This window comes from Oryza glaberrima, chromosome 8 (genome assembly GCF_000147395.1).
Source record: "Oryza glaberrima chromosome 8, OglaRS2, whole genome shotgun sequence".
In the NCBI taxonomy this organism is placed as follows: Eukaryota; Viridiplantae; Streptophyta; class Magnoliopsida; order Poales; family Poaceae; genus Oryza; species Oryza glaberrima.
In genome coordinates, this window is record NC_068333.1 from 6,501,580 (window position 1) to 6,519,428 (window position 17,849).

At 41.2% G+C, this 17,849-nt stretch overlaps 1 protein-coding gene and 1 long non-coding RNA gene across 4 annotated transcripts; both read right to left on the reverse strand.

Moving 5' to 3' along the window:
• Positions 1-636: 636 nt before the first annotated feature.
• LOC127783364 (uncharacterized) lies at positions 637-4,992 on the reverse strand. 3 transcript variants are annotated; one of them, XR_008019305.1, is made up of 3 exons: positions 4,754-4,992; positions 2,740-2,958; positions 637-2,631 (listed from the first exon to the last, which is right to left on the reverse strand). It is a non-coding gene; the product is annotated as an uncharacterized LOC127783364 (long non-coding RNA). The 3 variants fall into 3 exon arrangements; XR_008019304.1 differs by having other exon boundaries at positions 638-2,631; positions 2,740-4,212; XR_008019303.1 differs by having other exon boundaries at positions 638-2,208; positions 2,467-2,631; positions 2,740-4,992.
• Positions 4,993-7,437: 2,445 nt separating this feature from the next.
• LOC127783321 (uncharacterized) lies at positions 7,438-15,908 on the reverse strand. Its single transcript, XM_052310578.1, has 9 exons — positions 15,760-15,908; positions 14,518-14,649; positions 13,635-13,777; positions 12,678-12,776; positions 12,397-12,525; positions 10,756-10,857; positions 9,314-9,484; positions 9,155-9,234; positions 7,438-8,282 (listed from the first exon to the last, which is right to left on the reverse strand). The coding sequence occupies exons 1-9, from the start codon at positions 15,803-15,805 to the stop codon at positions 8,231-8,233; spliced, it is 954 nt and encodes a 317-aa protein (XP_052166538.1). The 5' UTR covers positions 15,806-15,908; the 3' UTR covers positions 7,438-8,230.
• Positions 15,909-17,849: the final 1,941 nt, after the last annotated feature.

The following is a 17,849-nucleotide window of genomic DNA, read 5'->3' on the forward strand; positions in this document are numbered from 1 at the left end:
CTGTAATTTTTTCATAGTTATTGTTGCACGCTATATTTCTATATGTTTCAGCAAATGACTTTTTATGTTTCAAAAATTACAAGTGGACGTTTCAATAGTGATATATTAACAAAATCAATGTTTGTAAATATACTGTATCATACTTTTTTTTTTATGTTTCACTAGTTGGAACCTAATGTTTCATGTAACAAAGGTTATTGAGGTTATTGTTGCAGTTTGTAAGTTTTATAAGTTACAACATTTTATAAAGTGGACTGAAACATTCGCATCTATGAATGATGTAAAAAAAAGGTTGATTTTTCTAAAATACATATATTTTCTTAATCAAAATATATTCGTGTGAGATCATGTTATAAAGATTTAATTATAATAAATAAAATGGTATAATTAAATTATAGATTAGATACATATTTTAGTTGAAAATTTTGTTTAAAATTTGATTAAACAAAAAGAAAATAGAGAGAGAATGTAGAGTCAAACATGCATGTGATGTTGTGCCAAATCTCTGCCACCCCTACCACTCGCTGTAGGCCTGGAGACATGCAGTATGCCTTACAAATAAGATACGGCAGATTGAGCGCTCACGATATTTGAAGAAATATCGGACGTCCGATTCCTAGCTTTCTCCGGAAACATAGGGTTTCTGCTAATGATTGTTGTGCTAGCAACTTTATCCTAGATTTTGGTTTTTCGGTTCAAGCATATGACTGAAATTTCCGTATTAAATTCGGTTAGTTATAGTTGAGGACCGAATTTTTCAGTTTTGGTTTATTTGCCCACCCCCCAAACCCAGCTTCCTAATACACACACTAATGTGCTAATTAATAAACTTGTCTCGCTATCATGGTAGCTAGTGGAATAGGCGGTAGACAAAAAGGTGGAGTGTAGTATTAGAATGTTGTGAAATACAAAGGCATCGTAATGATTCTGCCGATTATTACCGAGTTTTTAACAGTTGCACTCGAAACCTAGAGCTAATACTCACACTGTCCCATTTTAATTGCAATTATAGTTTTTTTATCCAACGTTTAACCGTCCGCTGTATTTAAAATTTTTTTTATGATTAGTATTTTATTGTTATTAGATGATAAAACATGATTAGTATTTTATGTGTATCTTTTTTTTATTTTTTTATAAAATTTTCAAATAAGACGGACAGTCAAATATTGGATACAGAAACCACAACAACACTTAAAATGGTTTATGTGACGGAGGGAGTACCACCAAACAGAAGATGAACACCAGAACAAAGCGCAGCAATTAGCAGGGAACAAACTCAGATCACTACTAGCACAGCACATCAATGTTGACTAGCCATCGTCAGCAGAGCTTCAAGCATTTTGTCCAACACAGCGACATCTCCTTTCTGCAGGATTTTCCACCGTTCAAAGAAAAAAAAGAGGACAAAGCTTTATACATTACCTGCAGAGGGAATTTCACTATATATATAACATTGTTAAAAACCCAGCCCAGTAAAAAAGAGCCAATCACCGCAAAACCCACATGAGGATTAAACTTCCCCTTATAATTAGACTCCCTTCCCTCCCAAACATTTCTAGGAACATCATCCCTAGAGCCTCTCTAACAACACATCAAGCGAACTTTGCTAAAGGACAGGTAAACATTAGCATGTGATTAGTGGTTTCTCTCTTCAGGCAAAGCTTGCAGGAATTCATCTCCTCCATTCCAGTTTCTCTTCTTTAGTTGATCAGCACGCGGTACTCTACCTCTACCCATCAAGTACTGAAAATGTTTGATTTTGAGTGGAACTTTACTCTTCCACATCTCCTGCATATCTCTACCAATTACACCTCAAAAGTAATCAATCTATACATAGATCTAGCAGTGAACATCCCAGCTTTGCCAAAAGGGCACACAATCTTGTCAGCGGTAACATCCAGGGAAACCAGCATCTCCTTTAGTTCATCCAGTTCTCTCAGATTTTCCTCTCTCAAGTTTCTTCTAAACCCCAGGTTCCATTCCCCCATCTGCATACATCTCTTTCACACTAGCCCTCTGATCAGTGTTAATGTTGTATAGCCTGGGAAAGTAAACTCTCAGAGACAGAGGTAGTACCTTCAAGCACCAGACATCATCCCAAAACTTGACATGATCACCCCTGTGCACCTCTTTTTCAATCATCTTCTCAATTCTGTTAATGTTCTGCCAGGTTGTTAAGAAGAACATGGGACCGATCATTGGAGCCATCTACATAAATCCACAAGAAATGCCTTCCAGTGAAAAAATGCCATCTACATAAACCTGTTTACCCAACATGTTCTTGTTTGAAATTTGTTTCTTTTGTAAAAATGAATCAGTAAGCCAAACCCAAAGGTTTTAAAATATATCCCCTCCAGTCAAATTTCTGAACATTTCTGTTCTCTCTGAATTAGTCTGAACAGTTTTGAACTCGTCCATTTATCTGAAGCTTGAACGGTTCTGAAATCTATCGCTCCAAAGTGTTACCTGGGACTAGGCAAATTTGCACAGATTGGCCAGAAAGAAGCTCTCCACTGCAGCTCACCACCATCTTCCCCAAGGTAAGCATGTTGTCACTGTAAACTGAAACGAGGAAGGCAGAGGCGACCAGGTGCTGTAGTGAGTTCCACTCAGCTACGTGCAGCAAACTCCCTAAAATAAATTGTTGCAAGCCATGTGAATTATTACTGCATTGCTTCCTTCAATCAATTTCTAGCTACCTTAGCTATAAAAAAAATATCCGGAGTGTTGTGAACTTACCTTATGTTCTGAAAGCGGTGGTCTCTGAATCCAGCAGGACCACGGGAGTATGCACATGACGTCATCAGCAGTCCGCTTGCATAACCCAAGAACATTTGTCTTGTCACTTGTGCAACATCACATCCTTGAGAAGCAAAGAAGCTCACCCTCGACAAAAGAACCTCAAATTCAAGCAATGCCACAAATTTTCACTTCATAACCAACTCAGTAATTTTCAGCCTGAAGATTAATTGCCATTAGAAGTGAGATCAATGGTGGTGTCACCCAGTCAATGTCAGTAGCAACTCAGTTCTGGCGCGCTTGCCTTTTGGTTTCGGTTTATTTTGCCCACCCCTAGACCCAAATTCCCAGATGCACACACTAATGTGCTAACGGAATTGGTGCTAGACACAAAGGTAGAGCATAGTTTTAGAATGCTTTAAAATACAAAGACATGGAGAAGACCTATCTAACCAGTGATTAACTCTAGAAAGTGGCAGAAACAAAATTAGCGGTCGAAGCTGAACGATAAGGTCCTGCAGGGGCAATGAAGACAAGATTTTAAACAATAAATTAAAATGCTGGCATTAGTCAGACAGAATTTTCCCAAGACCTAATCCAAGTAGTGACTTCCCTTCTTGTTGTCTCAAAGCAAAGAAAAACTAAGATAGTCAAACTTTGCACTAAATTTGTTGGAGCAAGTAATCTGACAAATAAGTAAAGGGCAAATCGTGAAGGAAGAATCACCAGGTCATGCTGTACATATACAGCACTGCAAACTGGGATAGAATGAATTGTTGCAATTCTGCCTAAGAAGAACATGTCACCGATCAATGGAGTCAGCTAATAATTTTATGCAGTGCGCTACACCTAGGCAATACATTGCTCCGATCAGCTACAGCTAAAACCTCTGGTAGTCAGGTTTCAGCACCATTCACACCTCATTGCAACGTTGCTATTTGCTTCAGCAGGTTCTCAAACAGCAGCATATCCTTGGACATTATGCGGTTCTTGAAATGTTCAGTTATGCTAGTTGAGCTGGCTGAAACGTTCAGTTATGCTAGTTGTGCTTGTGCAGATTGGCAGATTAGGACTTTTCTCTGATGAACTCGATATGTGATTGGAGAGTCAATCCCAGGTAGACCTGATGTTCCAGTGCATTTGAAGCCACTCCCTCTCGGGTTCCATGAATCCTAGCCAAAAGTTCAGCAGAGAACAGTGCTTTAAGAGCACTCACCTGAAGACTTTGGCTCCTGTTATTTGATGTTTCCCATGGCCAAGAAGTATTAACCGACTGGCTGTAGAGTGTTGACACAAATTTCCTTCAGACAGAGAATGGTGCCCCAACAGTCCAGTGATCCAGTCCATGTAGCAACAGAAAAACTGTGACAGCTTCTGGGGCTCTGGGTATCCGTGATTGGCATAAACATAAAGCTTCAGTTGCCTTTTATGCCACTTGTGAAGCTTCTGCTTCTAGGTGCAGTCACACAGCTTCTGGTCATCGTTAGCATGCATAATGGCATCATGGTTGATTCACTCCGAGAAAATTAGAAAAAAAAAAAGGGCATCATCTTCAGAAACAAAAATTTAGCTTTCTCCTCTATCGCCACATCACTAATTTTCCCCGTAGGCCTCCATTGCTGCTATCGTGATTAATCAACGGAAAAATAATAATTTGATCATACAAAATTTTAAAAAGCAAAGCGCTAATGTAATATATGGATGCAGCCTAACCGGCAGGCGCCTGCCGTGCCCCGTAACGGGAGGGGACCTTATGACTGCTCCATTTTTATTTTTTACAGCAGAACGTGTCCGCCAAACCGTGGCCACGGTGGGGATCTTGCCGCTGTATCTAGTCGGTGTGGGTGTCTCCGGGGAGGCGACACAACAGAATCAACCAGAGTTTATAAACAGGTCGCGCGTTCTGAGAATAAGCGATGTGGGACAAAAACTGATTGCGGGATGGATTCAGTCCGAGCCGAAGCGCGTCGCGCAGACCCGACCTTAGCACTAGAGGCGGGCGCGTACCCCGTACCTGGTCTCCATGGAGGCTCGGCGGCGAGGGCGCCGTCGATCTGGCCGGAGCTGAAGCTTCACGCCACCCGGCCGCCGCCGTCGCCGATGCCGCGGAGAACTACACACCGGCACGATCAAGATCCTCCTGGAGCAGAGAAGGCGCATCCGTAGATGGCTGCTCGCCTCCGGACGTCGGGCAGCAGCGCCATCGGCGGAGCTCGGGAGGAGACAGGAGGAGGAGATGGAGCGACCAAGGGGATGTTTGGTTGGGCACTTGGGCTATTATAATTGTAGGCCGGTTGGGCGGGCCATATGACTAATCTTTCTCACGCCTGGGCTGTTCTGTTTTTGTTTTGGAAAAAGTCTACTCTCTCACGAATCCAATTCGTATCCTATGATACAATTACTTCTTCATCTCCATCTCAAAATATAAAAGTATTTTTTTCTCATATTTCATAATATAAAACGTGCATGTATACATATTATAACTAGTATCTCTTAGTAATATAAAATTCATTTGTTTTAAATTTTATATCATCAACCCCCAATCACATTGCTTGCATGCATCGAGGTGATCCAATCTAGAAGGAGATTAAATTTTTTATTAATCTTTTTGTTAGTAGTGGTTGAGTCTCATATTTTGATATGGAGAGAGTTTAACATATCCTCCAACTTATTATACGGTGTAAAATAACTCTTATGATAGTATTGATGGTATTCTCTAACGTGGCGTCCATTGACAGCCTAATAAAAAAAAGTTAAAAAAATAAAGTGGGACTCATGTATCATCCTTTTCATTCACTCTCCCTCCTTCCTCCTCTACCCCTTTGTCAGTTTGTCTTCCCCTTGCTCGCGGCGGTCTTCTTTGCCGCTGTCATCATCGCGGGGTCGGCGGTGGGAAGGGCGGCAGCAGCGGCGGCGGCGGCAGCGGATGTGATGGCACTGCAAGAGTTCAAGCCCAGATTGGACGATATGGACGGACGCCTCTCTAGCTGGGACGCGGCGAGCGGCGGCGACCTGTGCGGGTGGCCCGGCATCTTCTCCTGGCGTCTTGCTGCGCTCCTCTGCTTGCTCGGCCTCCACTCAACAAGGGACGAGATACACGCTCCCCGCGACAGAGAGCATGCGCTTAACCTTCGCCCGCACAGCCGCACCCCCACCACCCACGACGTACACTGTCCACAGAGGGCGAATCCGCATGGTGGCAGGGGTCTTGAGCCCCCCTACTAGCGTGAAAACTATAAGAGCCCCCACGAAAATCCCCCCTACTAGCGTGAAAACTATAAGAGTCCCCACGAAAATTTCACTAAATTTTTTTTACCAAATGTAGATAGGAGAAAATGTAGATAGGAGAGCGACTGTAACTCTAGTTTATTCAAACCCTACTGCTATTTCTTTCTAGATCCACCACTGACAGGGCCGGCCCTGGAGGGCACTGCCCCACTGGCTGTCCACAACTACACCCCGCCCGTCATTCACTTTGGTGACACCGGAGGAGAGATGAAGCGTGACGTCATGGGATTCTTCAACCTCCCGTTGTCCGAGAGAGGACGGCATTTGAGAAGCAGCCGGGATGGATCGAGGGCTACGGCCAGGCGTTCGTCACGCGTTGGAAGAGCTCAGGAGCAGGCGCTCGACTAGGCCGAGCTCGACGAGCGCTGGGACTGGGAACGAAGCGATAATGCTCCTGGTCATGGTACATTCGGAGATGAGGTCCAGCCATGGAGACCATACCTGCAGCTGTAAGGTGATTTTGTTCGATTTACCTTTTTTTTTTCCATGGAAGTTGATGGCAGAAAGGAAAAACCTAGATAAGAGCAATCTAGAAGGAGAAAATTGCTATTGTGCCATCTTCGAACACGAGTTTTGCTAGAATATCATCCTGCATTTTGGCTTCGCTATTGCCACTTTCAAACGATGTCTATACTCTAGAATGCCATCAGGGACGAGAATGCCATCCTGCATTTTGGCTTCGCTAAATTACAACTTTCAAATGATGTCTATACTCTAGAATGTCATCACGGACTTTCATCCCTCCATGTCTCCCATCTCTTCTCTAGAAACTTACTAGTGGGGAGAGGGGTGACAGCCAAAGAGCTCGTCCGCAAGAGGCAGCGGCAGCGGCGGCAATGGGAGGTTGGCGACGAGGGGGCTCTAGTGGTTCATGGTGGCGGAGGAGAATAGGAGGTAGGCAAGGGAGCCGATGAGCTTGAGCTGGCCATCGACCGCATGAAAGAGGGCTCGAGCGGTGGGCAGTAGGAGGAGGAGAGGACACGGTGCCCCAGCAGCTATGCCTCATGTGCTCCTATCGTCTTCCGATGTGGGAGGTATGGATCAGCGGTGGCGTACCGGCCCGATAGCAGTCGCTAGCGTCGAGCACGTCTCCAGTGTCAATCTGCTCCGCGAATGCCCTTGAAGACCTCTGATCCGCCTAGATCTGGCGTCCATGCCAAGCCTCTAGTTTGGCCAGGACTCTCCTGGACTCCGCCTTCGCCCGTCGACTTCAGCCTTCGCAGCCCCCAACTTCTTCATTCACCAACTCCTCCATGCCACTGATTTTTGCTTACACTGCTGGTCTTACCATCACCACTATCGTGGAACTCCGCCTCGAAGCGATGGGGAGCCTTATCTCCGCCGTGGTGGCCCATCTAATTCCCATCGGCCTTCCCTCTTCACCACCTGACACTTCACCAGGCCCTCTTCTCAACATTGCCGTGGCACTAGCATGCCAGTCACCGTCGTGTGGTTGTGGCCTTATGGGAAGTGTAGAGGGAAAGAAAGAGGGAGAAGAGTGAGGATGACATGTAGAGCTCACTTTTATTTTTGCCATGTAAACACTAGTCACCATAAGTGGATCAGATCAATTTGCAACATCAGTAAAACCATCTATATTACTACCATTGAACCTAAGTTAACCCAGTTTTGCAAGTTCGAGATTCAAGATTCCTGATATTGTGCTTTATATATGCCAACTAAATTCGACGTAAAGATGAAGTACGGTAAGTACACTTATTCCTATTGCAAGACATTCTATCCCCTGGCTCATCTATACATAAAACTTTTGTTCCTAAACCATCCTTCTCATTCACAGGGTCTTGCCCAAATCGATCGCACTACCGAAGCCGGTCAGCGGTCCATGTAGAGGAGCCGCGAGGAGCAGCCGTAGGCGGCGGCACATGAGGCGGTCCTCCCCTATCAACATTCAACACACACAACACCGACAGTGTTTATGACCGACGTATATGGGCAGACGCTTCACAGCAAAAAATCAAACCAGAAACAAACATTTGCTATACCTCTGAAATGCACAAAAATATAGCAAACGAGTAGCAGTGGCGACACATCGGGTAATGCACAAAAGCAACCTCGCTATATTTTCGCCCTCGGAAATATAGGGAGATGCTTTGCAGTATTTCTGCGGTCACTACTTGACTTGAAAAGAGGACGCGATCCACACAGCTGTTCCACGAGATGTGTCTCAACATAAGTGCAGAGTTCATGTTGCCTTGGTGCCTTTGGACGATATCTTCAGAGATTCCATAGCTTCCCTGCACATCACAGCCACTACCAGTGTTGGATAATGGTGTACTATACGTCTTTAGGCACAAATGCGTGACTGATGACAATATGGTCACATGTAATGGTACCCCCTTTTTGTATAATAAAATAATGAAACTTCGGTAAAGAAGCAATCAGTTCATGCCATCAACAACATTGGCATTCCACAGAAGTACAGAAGAACATCAGTAAAGAAGCAATGCAGGGAATTACATCCATCTACATTTGGGCCACAGATCACCATTTTGTGTTCCATAGTTCTGTTTTGACTTTTTTTTCCTTTCCTTTTCAGCCTAGAACGATTAGTGCAATGATGCTCTTGCCCCTGGCTCCTTCCAAAACAAAACCAACAACAGACAGGTTACAGTTTGGTGCACGGAGACAATGACATTGCAGTCCTCTAGTTCTACTACTTCAGTTAGGCACCTGTTGGTGCTCTCCCAGGATGAAGGATGTGATTCAACATCCAAATCATTATTGTACAGGCCCATTTCAGCTCAAAGAAAAAATTGAAATAGAGAAGAGGAGATGGAAATGGTGTTGTGACCCAAATAAGGTAAATGGATGGCATTCCCTAGGATGCTTCTTTACTGATTACTGATGGCGTTGTGTGGAATACCAATGTAATGGATGGCATGTTATGAATCAACCCCTACCAATTGAAGGATACAAAAACAGGACATGGCCCAAATCTAGCAAATAGATAGCATACATGAAGATTTTAGGAAGCAAGATCAACTGTAAAATTCCCATCCTAAAGTAAGCACATAAGAGAAATCAAAATAACAAGTTTCCAATATATAACTAACAGTGAGATGTGCTGAAACATGCATGCAACAATGCAAAAGAGTATTATGTATACCGTAATGCACGCTCAATCTCTGCATTGTCCGGGTCCAACTTGAATCCATCAAAGAGTGCATCGCACGCACTCTCGAAGTCCTGATGATGAAGGCCTTGTGAATTATTTAAAACACTTTGCATTGGTCAAAAAAGTAGCCAAAAGGATCTTCTATTGCACCTTCAGGGTCATCAGAGCAGCACCAAGCCGGTAGCAGGCCTTTGGCCAATCGGGCCGCATTTCTCTGCATTCAAGAGCATCCAGAAAAGCCTTCTTTCCATCACCCATGCGGAGCCAGCAAAGGCTCCTGTTTGAGAACAAGGTTGCATCATTAGGGTCAAGATCTATTGCCTGCATCCAATAAGTTAAAGCAACACTTAGAATATTTGCTGAGTATCAAAAACAGATACGAATTTGTCAGCATTTTAATGGAAATCTGAAAAAGGTTGCTCATTGACTATTATTAGTGCAAGATATTAATAAATTATGCAAATACCTTAATTTTCTTGAAACAAAAGTCAACCTATGAAACTCTTTTTCATATATAATTCATTCAATATAGCACAACAGAAAAGCAAGTCAATTGCAGATCAAATAAGTTCTGATTTAAGATTCCCTAACCTCATTGAAAATATGCAAGGGTGATAGAGAATGAATCAAGCAAAACAAGCCCCCTTGTTACATTCTTTTTTTTCGGTCCAGGCCAGACCAGGTCTTGTATTGGTCCCTTGCTTACTAGCTTTCAAGTTGACAGGGATGGGGAATGGGAGATAAGTTACATTTGAGTACAAGATTCACTTTTTCATCATCATTCTATTGAAGCAGGAGCAGTGAGCTAACCAATCAAGCAGTAGGTTCCTGATTTGCCGGGCCGCTGGTGATTCAATTGGTAGGTTTTTAGAAAATTTTACTTTGTGGTAAATGTATCTGCAGTAATCTTAAGGTCCAAAAATGACTCATTGGCCCTGAAAAACATAGTATTCCCCAAAGACAGGTTTATTTGCACCTCCAGCACACAATTCAGCTTGTGAGGGAAATGCAGCAGACCAGCAATTCCAATTCTGTCCTCTGCAAAGGCACTGCATTAATAAATGTACCAGTTATATTAACTAATGATCCTAACACAATCAGGAAGAATTCCTGCTAGACAAATTCCTAGTTGAACAGTTGTGGCCGGGTAAGGACAAATTCCTGCTAGAACACCAAGAGCCAAATTGGACCAGCAGCAAGGGCATGACGGGGCTGGTGGATTGGTCACCTAGCATGAGTTAAGAAAGTTGAGGAGCATTCGGAGATTTGTTTCATTTGGAATAAGGCAGAGATAAGGTAGGAGTTTCTAGTTTTAGGTGTCAAGTCTTGATACACTTATACACAAGAAGACTATTGTAAAATCTTCTGTTAAGCAATATAATACCCACACACAAATCAGTGCCTATCTTTACCCCTTACAATAGCCTGATCCCTTTCAAGTCATCCTAGCCCTATTTTTGCAAGGTAGTTAACTAGTTAACCCCTGACAATGCTACCAGCCAAGTTTTCTTTTCATAATATGGCCTTCGCATTTGGTGACTCAACCATAGCTAGAAGCAGGAAACAACACAGAACATGGCGTTGTAACACACCTTAGTGTAGAATGCTGAAGCAGAAATGTAATCTTCTCTATCGACTGCTTTATTCCCAGATGACTTCAACTCTTCTATTTTCTTTTTATTCACATGTTGATCCTGAACCATAGATAATATTAAAGATGTAGACATGAGTAATGAATGGAAAAATGCTATAATAGTAAAAAACTACATAGGACTATCCTGTAAATGTTTGGGAAAACATGGTCTTGATTTGGCACAAGAATGATGTTTAGATTTCCAAGTACTTATGTGGTCATGCTAATCATACAGCATCCTACATACATGCTCAGTACTGTAAAAATATTATTGGGCAATAGGCTCCCATAACAATATGGAAACTTAACAACCAGAATATACAGTAATAAATATTATTGGGTAATATGCTCCCAGATTAATGGAAACTTAAACAACCAGCAATATACTATCCTCATAAATTTTGCCTCACATATTCTAGCGTAAGTGTGCAAGACTAACCCAGTTCATCTCTTTTCTATATAATCTAAAGATTTAAGATGACGTCACAATCAATAACTGCTTCTAACAAGATGGGACACTAGAAATCTAGAATCAGTGTACCCTGCAAATTTTCTACCAAATTTATCCATTTTGAACACAAACTATACATTTTAAGTAAATTTGGTCAGTATAACAAAAAAAGAATCAAATAAAAATATAAGTAAATTTGAATTGTTCCGATTGGACATGTGTCATCTCACATTACTTAAAAGCAAACATAAGATATAAATTTCATATTTAAAATATCGTAATATTTCTTTGATAAAATATTTGTAAATATTCCAACAACTCATTTTAAAAGTACATGCAAATATGGCATTTCATCAATATACTTCTCATGCAAAGCATACAAATATTTTGTGTAGAATGGTCAAATTGTTTTGAACCAAGCCATTAGTCAACTTAAGCATCACGTGGGATCACTTGCCAACATGCACGTTCATGATGTTTTCAGCATAAATTCAAATTCAGCAAGAATCCAACCAGAATGATAGATAAAATGGTGCCAAGGTTGGTGGATCATGTCCTCCACTAGAATGTTGCCAAACTTTGGCTGCCAGAAATGTGGCAAACTGCAGCCACAAACTGAATAGACCCTAAACTAAAGATGACAAAAACAACTGAATAACTATCCTAGAAGCACCTTAGGTTTTCACAAAACTCACCAAACACACAACTAAACCTCTTCACTGAGGTTAGCACAATCAGGCAGTAACTTACAAGTACAGAAAAAAAAAGACATGAATCTAACTTGTCTAACATGAAAAAACAAAATGGTACATTGATGATAAGCGGCGAGGCTGCAGTACTCTACCCTGAAGTGAATCACTTATATTCCTACATCAGTCAGTATGATTGCTACCATTTCACACACAAATTTACTGAAGGTAGATATACAACTCTTCAAAAACTCAGAACACATAAGGCAACAAACTAGAGCAATTACCACATTACATGACAACAGGTTCTTTTTCTCGAGGTTCAGTTTGATGTCAAGGTTATTACCACATTATAGAAGCCATTTACCAGACACTTATGTTCCACAGCTTATGTCTTGAACAGTGCCATGTACGATATGCTTGTGTTTAGTGTTTACTAGTGCAAAGAGGTAAAGCTTACATCATTAGGGCCACTATAGTTGGCACCAGCCTCCAGTAAGAAATTTAAGCACTCAGTTGAACCATCATTGCCCATTGCAGAATCAAGTGCAGCAGTTGAGATACAATCTGAGTTGACATCAGCACCAGCCTATCACATAAAAGGAATGTTACAGTTTCTTTAAGGTGAATAACGTAAAAGTTAAAGGATTCCAAACTGAAGTGTTGGAAGAATGTTTTAATAAAGTAAGCAACCCCAGAGCAATGGTAGAACTTGACAAAGCTAAGATGAAGGTACAATACCTCAACCAGGAGCTTCACACATTCCACTGATGAAGCATTTACAGCCTGAAAGAGGGGTGTCATAGGATACAATCCAAACATCATGTACGTCTTGTTGCACTAGTGAGAGATGTGAAGCACATTAGTTGCTATTAATTGATTATAATAACTGGATGGAGAAAAATATCAAACAGAAAGGTAAATATACATGACCATATATATATCTATGCCAAGCTTTCAGTAAAAAAAAAGAGAAGGAAACAGTTCCCGTGATATTGCAATTTTCAAAAACAAATAAGCACAATGTTGCATAGCTGCCTTATTGGTCAACTCTTGACTAGTAGATTTTTCTTATTTGAGTGATTGATTCCATATGACACTTACATAGGAATGGCAACATGATAGAAAATCAACCATTATGGCAAGTGCATAAAAGGGCAATGCACCCAGAAGAAATTGTCCCATGCATGCAATTGGCTCTTTGAAAACCATACATACATGAAAGCATGCATAATAGATTTTCACAGAAAACAATAGTGGTGATCCCAGTTAACACTAAACATTACTCTTGCGTAAGAATGGAGAATATAAAGCTATAGACCAGACTATAGCTTTGAGAATACATTGTTATGGATTTAAACAGAAGTAATGAAGTATTTCTGATTATTGTAACAGTTGCTACCAAGGAGATCTTGAAGAATAACATGTAACTAGAAAACTAGACAGCTAGGAGCAAACATTTGAAGATTTAATCGTGCTGCAAAATTAAAGAGCCATGATCACATTTCACATCTTAACTTACATTGCACCAAAAAAGCAAAACAACGTCAAGGGATGAAAGTACCAAAGAGTAACTACAATGGAGAATGAGAACAACACAGCTAACAAACAAATGAAGAAAAGCAAATGTTCAAACTTAATTTATGTTTACAGTTGAACATGCAACTTAAGGCAGAAGTAGCATGATCTTAAGCTTACATCTGCATTATGATCCAATAAAACCTTCATAGCACCGACTTGTCGTTCCTTAGTAGCAAGATGTAGTGGTGTCCCACATTCATCAGCTATTGGATCAATATCAGCCCCCTTTGCCAGCAACATTTCTATCATTTCACAATCTCCTGCATACAAGAAGCAATATGATGGTAAGTTTTTTTTTTCCTGAATCTTTTTTTCTTAATTTGTATCTGGCTCTTGGCAGACCTCAGTTTTCCCTGCATATAGGCTACAAAGATCATTCTAAAGGGGTTAACGTTCCATAGAAACAACAACAACCCCTACTCGCCAAGTCAAAGAAATTGGCTGCACTGATAACTGTTGAAATCAAGCAAAGGGGGACATTTTGGATGTGGACATATTTTCACACACCATTGAATAACAAAAGAACACTTATTTTGATTACAAAAATGTTCAGAGAATACACTGCCTGCCATAGACATTGAAATGTTTAAGGCTGAGTTCGGGTCTTCATGTCCCCAACTCACCTCTTTCGTTTTCCACGCGCAACGGTGCGTTTTTTGCAAAAAAAATTCTATACGAAAGTTGCTTTAAAAAGTCATATTGATTCATTTTTTCAAAAAAAAAGCTAATAATTAATTAATTACATGCTAATAGACCACTCCGTTTTGAGTGCAAGAGGGATTAATTCCCATCATGCACTACCGAACACAGCCTAAGGAATAAGGATGTTGTGAATGATAGCTCAACAGAATTTAGCTATCAACTTTGAAGATAATCTACTTCCACACCCTTAGTTAGAACATAATACCGCCGCCTACTATATTACAAACAAAAGGAAAAAAAAAACTGTGAACCTGTGGTGCACGCGTGTAAAACAGAGATGCATATGAATAGAGAGGACCTATTCCAGCAGCGGAATGTAGCGGGGTTAGCCCGTCATCATCAGCTTTGTCTGGATCAGCACCATGATCAAGAAGGTACTTGACAATAGCAGCATTTTCACCGATCACCGCAAAAACTAGAGGTGTTCTACCTGTCATGCACACAGATCGATGCAAACAAATTCAGGATCAGAAAAGAAATGTACATCTGAAAACTTTTCACTGAGCATCATAATTAGAAATATGATCAGCAAGATTACAAAGCATGGAACCACGCATACATGAAATTCAGGAATCACATGAAGTGGAATGTGGAAGTGCTTAGAGACAATGTTTGGAAAACAGGACTAAGTATTTCACTTTAAAAGTTCTAACAGACCCATAAGTATGCAGAATCAGCTGTAGAAATTTAATTTCCATCCCCGTGAGATGAAATTGAAATACTAATAACACCAACGGATTCTATTGGGGCATTTTCGCAAGTGCGAGTAACCAAACAATCACAGAGAATTCCCTCTCAATCGGTTACATGTTTGTATCTGATAGTGATAGGAAATATTTCATTGTTGAACATGGAATATTTTAATGAAGCATACGATGATGAATGAGGATAACATAACAAGACAATGAAGAGTAAACCCATGCTTATCATTTTGTGCTTTTTCTCGGTCAGGAACAGACACCAATCACACAAAACTTCCAGCGTCCTGTGAACTCATCAATCATATCTAAAACCTAGTATGTATCAAGCAACAGATCAACTTAATTAATCACACAAGTATATCATATAAGTTGCACGACAGCCATTACACTGGTTAATTCCCCATTGTGCAATCAATTAACTATTTTCCCCCACCAAAAAACACAAAACAGAGCAGGTTTTTAGATTCACAAATCCTAAATTGCCAGCACAACTAACTACGGATCAACAAAACAGAAACATACCCTCATCAGAAACATACCACCTCCCGGAGGCGGCCCCTGACCTTATCCAGCGCCCGCACCAGCCCTGCGCACATTCAAAAGCAATTCCGAAGATTAACGCCACCCAAATCCCCAAAATCGCGGAGGCTGGGGGTGAGTGAGTGAGAGAGTGAGCGCCGCGTACTCTTGAGGTGGCGGAGGTCGCCGCTGGCCGCCGCCTCGAGGAGCTCGTGCTGCATCGAAGCGGCCGCGGCTGTATAGAGAGAGAGTGAGCGGATTTAGTTAGGGTTTTTGGCGTACGGGTCAAGGCGCGGGGAGGAGGGGGGTGGGGGGCTTACCGGAGGAGGACGTCGGAGCAGCGAGGCGAGATCGCCGCGCCGCCATGGCGGATGGGTCGGGGAAGCGCGAGGGAGTAGGGTTTTGCGAATGGGGGTGGGAAAGAGAGAGGAGAGAGAGAGAGAGAGAGGAGGCGAGGTGGGGAACAGAGGAAGGCGAAAAATGGTTGGGCATTTGATTTTTGAAAACTGAGGCGAGAGAAGACGAGAGAGAGGGCGCGGAGGAGGCGTACGCGGCAAGCCAGCGCGTGGGGCCCGCCCAACCCCTGTAACTGCGGACACCTGGAGGCGGTAGGCCAAAATGCCCAACCGATTCCATCGTTTCGTCTATGAATTGAATAAGCGAAACGGCGTATTTATAAATGAAAAATAATTTATAAATATAACTTTTAAATATATATAGTATTTATAAATGAAAAATAATTTATAAATATAACTTTTAAATATATATTCTTTATGATTTAAATGTAAAGTATGAAAAATAAATTATGATAAAATCTTAAAATTAACTTCAAATTTAAGGTTTGACACTTAAATTTTGGCTTATAAGTATAAATTTTGGCTGCAATGCAGAATGAGTTTGTATCATCTTAACATTGCATAGTATTGGTAGGGGTGGCATTCTCTCCATCCTAATCATCCACACCCAAGATCAATGGCTAATAACGTAGTAGGTTGTTAGAGCAAGTATAATTGGAGGCTATAAGTCAACTAAATGTTGAGGTGGAGGAGAGAAGAGAGGAGAGAGAGGAGAAGCGGGCTGTAAATTTACAGCCGGCTTGGACACAAGAACCAAGAAATTCTGTGAGAGAGATAGGTGGGCCATGTCTTAATTGTAAATAGCTAACTATTATATATGTGGGCTAAAAGAAGACTGAAAAAACCTTATAGCCAACAACTCAGCTATATTATTAGCCTTGCTATTATTGAAGTGCTTGTTAGTTATCCAAAAGCTCACCCTTCTTTGTTTCTAGCGGAAAACCTTTTTACCGCTCTCATTCTTGCCGCCAAAACATGAGACGGTCCACATTCCTTAATATTAATTGGTATTACTATCATCAAACATGTCAAACCAGCCACATATTGCAATACTTAGATTGAATGGAAGACACCAACAAAAATTGAGACGACTTGCAGTGCGATTCATTCTTCATTGGATGGCAAGGAAGTTCATCTCATCAACAATATTCTGTTCCAGTTGTTACATCTAGCAGGTAAGCAATACAATTCTTTCACACGATCAACAGCATTTGTTCCATGTGAAGAAGTTTTCTATGTTCTATTTTCTACAGAGAAGAACTGCAGCATGATTCAGTCTTAGATGGGCAGCAAGAAGATTCTTCTCTTCAATCTCCCTGTCCTGTTTCTACATCTAACAAGTAAGCAATACAATTGTTAGTTTATATGAGACCATATGTCCCAACCCTTTCTGTCGGCAACATAAAAACATTTTCAATGCTATATTTTCTACAGAGAAAACACCTTACCTAATTGGGTACCACAAAGTAGCAGACATTTAGTAGCTTCGTTGGGGCTCAAAAGTTTTGGAACCATTATGGGGGTCAAATTGGTTTTGATGTTAGAAAACGATGTGAGAATACTAGCAAACTTAGGATGTGTTCTTAGGTAAGGGTTGAGAACCCACACCTCCGACACGGAAAACGGAGCAATGGATTAATGCGTGATTAATTAATTATTAGTTTTAAAAAAACTTCAAAAATGGATTAATATGATTTTTTTAAGCAACTTTTTTATAGAAAATTTTTGCAAAACACACACCGTTGAGCAGTTTGAAAAGCGTGCGCGCGGTAAACGAGAGAGTAAGGTTGGTAACATGGACATAAGAGCAGGTACAATAGCAGGCTATAAGCCAGTTACAAAAATATTTTAAGGAGATAAATGAAGAGAGAGAAGGGCAGCGGGCTATAGATTTGTAGCCAGCTGTAGCACGGACTCCAAGACACAGTGTGTGTATGACAGGCGGGACTAAGTACTAATAGTGTAATAGTGTAGTATGTAACTATTGTATAAATGAGCTGTTAGATTGGCTATAGATAAATTGGAGCTAGTAGTTGGCTATACTATTAAACTTG

What these genes read in the sequence shown, in the direction of transcription:
- LOC127783321 (XM_052310578.1), bottom strand. Translation starts at nt 15,805, where the DNA reads ATGGCGGCGCGGCGATCTCGCCTCGCTGCTCCGACGTCCTCCTCCG. An exon ending in TGCTCCGACGTCCTCCTCCG is followed by an intron (nt 14,650 to 15,759) that starts GTAAGCCCCCCA and finishes TGTGCATGACAG; the next exon opens with GTAGAACACCTCTAGTTTTT. An exon ending in ACATTCCGCTGCTGGAATAG is followed by an intron (nt 13,778 to 14,517) that starts GTCCTCTCTATT and finishes TCTTGTATGCAG; the next exon opens with GAGATTGTGAAATGATAGAA.